Source organism: Opisthorchis viverrini (genome assembly GCF_000715545.1).
Source record: "Opisthorchis viverrini unplaced genomic scaffold opera_v5_10, whole genome shotgun sequence".
Taxonomy (NCBI): Eukaryota; Metazoa; Platyhelminthes; class Trematoda; order Opisthorchiida; family Opisthorchiidae; genus Opisthorchis; species Opisthorchis viverrini.
Window position 1 is genome coordinate 536,340 of NW_008751666.1, and position 5,166 is coordinate 541,505.

General features: G+C 46.1%; 1 protein-coding gene across 1 annotated transcript in view; it reads right to left on the minus strand.

Annotated features, from left to right (window-relative positions):
* Positions 1-4,629, minus strand: part of T265_12678 (hypothetical protein) — a gene marked incomplete at both ends in the record, with an annotated part of 35,271 nt that extends 30,642 nt beyond the window's left edge. Inside the window, 2 exons of the mRNA XM_009164941.1 lie at positions 814-1,083; positions 3,979-4,629. Coding sequence (XP_009163205.1) covers positions 814-1,083; positions 3,979-4,611 — 903 coding nt within the window. The remainder of the gene's footprint in view (positions 1-813; positions 1,084-3,978) is intronic.
* Positions 4,630-5,166: the final 537 nt, after the last annotated feature.

The window sequence follows — 5,166 nt, forward strand, 5'->3', positions numbered from 1 at the left end:
CGAGGTTAGAACTTGCTGCCGCCGCATCAGCCGCCAGGGTCTACAAGCTATTTATTGAGGGTTTACCCAACTTCTCCGTTGCCACTCTCTGGACAGACTCTCAAATAGTGCTTTATTACATCAGTAACCAGACCGCGAGGTTTTGTACCTTTTTAGCCATTCGTTCGGAGTTTTGCCGGTTTGGTTGGTTACCTTGGTGCTCGATTACAGCTTGGGTTTGCGAAGTTACTAAAGGGTAGCTGATATGTCTTGACCTGAGTGACCGATTGGGGAGGGGGCAGATTTCTCGTGATGTCATTGATCTGTTCAATGCTGGTGCTACGCTGTGGTCACAGTCCCTGCATCCGATTGGTCAGTTGGGTGGCTTCTGTCCGGAAGAATGGTGATGGACAGTTGGCAAGCAAACCGCCAAGCTACGCAAAAAGATCAACAGCCACCTGATTTACAAATTAATGCACGCTAGCCACCTACTATGTGACCAAAGTAATACGATTGTAGCATACAACCTTCGAATTCAATGAACGCCCGTCCACATCCACCCAATATTTTATATACTGGGCTGTTTGGGTGCGTGGTGATCAAGGTTTGATAAAACTCGAAACGATTCGTGATAGCGCCGCACCATACCTTACTGGAAAGCGAGTAAAGCCCTTACGAAGAAAGTGATAGCCGAACTAATCCAACAGTGTTGATGCCAAACTAAGCCTATGATAGTTGGTTGTAAGTAACCAGTATAGTGAAAAATGACACGAGCTAATCGGGAGCGCCGGGGTCTGAGATGCAATAATCTAGGGAAACCATTTTAAAACTTACTACACATGACCGATGCCTGATATCCGTGGATGGTGTCGAGATCCAACCGACTTTGGTGAACGAGACAGGAATATAGTGTCTTTCGTAACCGGGTTTGGGTATCAGAGTAGCCAAACAACAATCAGATGTCACTGTTGAGCCATGTTGTTGCAATCGGCCTGGCTGCAGACGACCTGTTCGTAGTATTCGAAAGATAGAGGCATTCTTCGCAAGGTAATACCCTTCAGGGTATGTCTGAAGACGATGAAGATAGATAGGCAGGGTCCCTACCTAAGGATAGAAAACAAAGTGAGACCAATAAGGCGACTACGAATTTCTCAAAGTTAAAAATAATCCGATGCAATGAACCTGGTGAGAACTGAAACTGACCTATCTTAGTTCGGTAATGGCTACCTGTCTGGACCTCGGGAAGACCAAATGAATGCAGTCGTACGCACTATCGAGGGGCGAATAGACTTGACTTATGATTGACTAGCGCAGCCAAGAGTTCCCATCGGAGGAGCTTTTACAGGAGGGGTCATTAGCTAGGATTAACGTGCAAGGTTTGTAGCTGGTACACTTCATTACACAGTCGCGATGAGTATGATGGTCTTTTAAACTGCCACCATTGGGCTGGAAAACACACCCAGCTAAGTAAGGTTCGAGGACTGCAGCTAAAGAAGGACATTCAGGACGACAGAGTTTATGTGAGGTTAATCACGTGTAAATATGATATGATACATAAAAGATCCGGTTAAGTTTATTTGTTCAAAATCCCTCATAAAAATATTAGCTGAAACCGGAGATATTGAAGATCCCATTACAAGATTTTGTTCTTGTGGGTAAACAGCTAAGTAAAAAACAAAAAGGATAAGGTCCGAACAGGCTATAATACCATCACTCGTTATCCACCGAGAGCTGTCCGTTCATTGAGTGCTGTGCTTATCAGTAATAAAATCTTCGTCATCTCCAAGGCACCTGCCCTGGGGATGTTTGTGTACATTGCGATGAAATCAAGACTCACGAAGACTTCCCCTATCATCAAAGAAAATCGTGCAAGTTTACTGGCAAAATAGCACGAATTTCTAATTTAGGCGCCTGATTACCCCAAACATCATGATCGGTACCAATATCCCCGTCGACAGACTGGATCCCTGGAGGTTATTGCGGCTACAGCGACAGCGGCGCGTACTACAGAATGTTACAGCCACCTTGTTGGACGGGAGGGTTATTGAGGATGCTGAGGGAGACACAGGACAAGAGACATTCCGGAAACGCTTTGATAGACTGGATCTGAATGGACCCGGCATACTACTCTGGATGTCGTACTACCCGTGATACATCATGCCTTGGGACGGAAACCGATTGTCGAATGCCACAAGATGGCATACACACGATGCCCCAAAATACAAGACTGTCTTCGGCAGAGAGCATGCTTCTTAGGGATGAGAAGTGATGTAGTGAATTATGTTGTGGTCTATAAGCGGTGCCAACTGACGAAAGGGGGTATAAGAGGGATGGCTCACCTTACGGAACCCGTCCCCGGATCAGAGGTCGGAGAGTTAAGGTCCACCGACGCCATGAGGACCTTTCTGGTGAAAGCCAGTGATAATTACGGAACACCTCTTACGGTGGGCCTAAGCGGCATCCGCACCGTATCATTGGGCGACTACGGTTAGGGGAAGAATATTGCACCAGATCGTGGCAAACCACGGTGGATCAAAACTGATCATAATAGATCAGGGGCCGTGCTTTGAGAATGGAGAATTCAGAATTTGATTGCGATGGCTGGGTAACAATCGGATAAGGACGTTGAACTATCGCCCGATACAAATGAGCCAGCGAAACGCAACAACTGAACGATCCAGAATTGACTAGCGGTCAAGGAAGATTGGAAAGTTAACCTACCAATGATGTAGTTAGCACAAAGTGCACCGAGCCAGTCTACCACAGGCAAATACCCACTCACGTTGAAGTACGTTCGGCACCCACGCCTCCGGGTTGTAGCCGATAACACGCCTGTCTCGGGAAGAGCTAGGCGTGAAAAAAGGAGAGCTCGCGAAAACTTGACAGCCGTTCAGAAACGGACTAAACAGAAGATGGTAGGGGGACTCGACTGTTTTCCACAGTCGCGAAGTCGAAATGAAACGATCACCAGAATTCTGGAATGAGTTAATGGGATCACGGAAATTAGGTGGTCGGTGGCAGAACCAATTTGTCGTTACTGGCCTTTAGGGGAACGTATATATGCTGACGGTCAAGACGAGTAAACGGTGGCCAGTGGCACGATACACCGAGGATGTGCCGAATGAAGCATCTGCGGAGTCTGACCTAATTGAAACGGAATGACCATCCGTGGCATACAGGCGAACTTTTAAAGGTGTGAAACGGTGTACACAACTGATGAATTATGTGAGTAGCGTTTGACTGTGTCAAAGCTTCGCCCCTGTATCTGATGGGAAGTTGATACCATTTTGCACCTTACTATCCAAAAAACGTCCAAGAAAGTCCAATGGGACGCTTGAAAATGGTCACTTCCTATGAAATCTCCGAAAATGAGGCTTTTGGTTTCGTGCCTAGTCGCTTATAACCAATAAGTTCATGTTGGGCAGCAAACACAACGCAATCGAAGACACTGTTTCATCAATATTGTGTGCGCAATAAAAAAAGCTCCCATCACCCAGCTACGTGGAGGGTGAGGGAAACCCAGGAAAATATCGATTTACGGCTTCATTTTGGAGCGTGAATGCTAAAGCCAGAAGCGCAGTCACGTTGGCACGTGCCTGCTCCAAGGGTTCCAACCACGGAAAGGGATTACACAGACGGTTGACGAAGGTGATGGATGCAGCTTTGATGGTGACGGATGGACGGCGTTCCAAAATGCTAGTTATTGTCTTTAATTAACAGTGGGCCCTTATTGCATCGCTCGAAACATATCCCTAATACACCTTACCCATTCCTGATCTGTGGGTAAATGTATTGCAGTTGGAAACCTTGTGTAACTTGCATGCATTCGGTAGCTTACGATGATAATGATGGCAAAAACGGTAGTACGGTTGCGCAGAAAAGATCATCATACAGATATTCTCAGATCTCTCTCAAACTACTGTTGATATAAAATGGCAACTAGTGCATACAAGAAGGGAAAGAATCGTGGGCACACTAAACCAGCACAGAGGTACTTACGTTTGACAAGGAATTCTCTTCAGTAGAAAAATCGTTGCCGTCGTTCAGGAAACCGATAACTGCGATCCCAGTGCGCCTACAGTAGGCATCCAAGGCTGTCCGTTCATCAGGTGGCAATGTAGTGTAAGTTGCGAGACGTTCAAATACGATCAATCCGAAACTTAAGGAATCTGACTGTTCCAGCGCAGCCAACAGAGGTGATTGTGTCCATAGTTGCGCATGCTGTACATGTACCACTCTATATGGAACGAAAAGATGCTCCAAAATATCAGTTAAATGCTTTTGTCCATCAGAGACTTTAATCAAGAGCACCGCGTGGCGACCACCACGAGCGGAACCAGCCGGTAAGTAAGGCGTGGGAGTATCGGGAACGAATGTTTCCAGATTATGCTCCTTCGAGTCGAATACGAGTGGACTGAGATGATAAAGTTTAGGATTCGCACTGGACGTGTGCAGCTCGCACAAAATAGTCGGTCTATCGCACTTTGACAGAGATGGAAACGAGAAATATGTCAAAGCAGACCAAAACAGCAGAAGTCCTATCAATAAAATCTTCAGAAGTTGCCATCTCGGAAGGAATTGTGCTACGAAAGGTTTCTGTCGGAGCGACAACGCCGGACATTTTAGAGCCATTTCATACTAGCTCATAACCTGGAAAACAAAAAAATATCACTCTGAAGTGCAATGTGGAAGAACATGGAATACCCACAGAATCTTTCCTGCTAATGACAACATTTCTTACCAGGCCCTTGTTCCCAAGAATCTCCAAACCCGCTGCATTGTTAGAAAAGAAATAGCTGGATTCTTTTTGTCCTACCTGGACTCGAATGATCTAGTCGGTGAGATAAGATGACAACAAGTTCAATCGCGTGAATCGCAGGCTCCGTAAGTATATAACCGAACAATGAGCTCTAAAAACTGTACTCAGAACAATTTTCTGAGTCCCCCTGGTTGAGGTGATAGCCATGAGGGTTTGAAATACCCATTGATGCACCCCAGTTGATCGCACTGTGGTAATCCCCAAACCAGTCACCAGATGAAGAACGCGGTTCACCGTGGATGAGTCCAAGATGTGTCGGTGCTTAATGCGCGAACTTATTAATTGAGGGCTACTTGGTTCGAATTCAACCCCAGCATCTGGACTGCTCCTCTTCAGGCCCGGGCAACTTAATATCTTAGCTTTCGTGT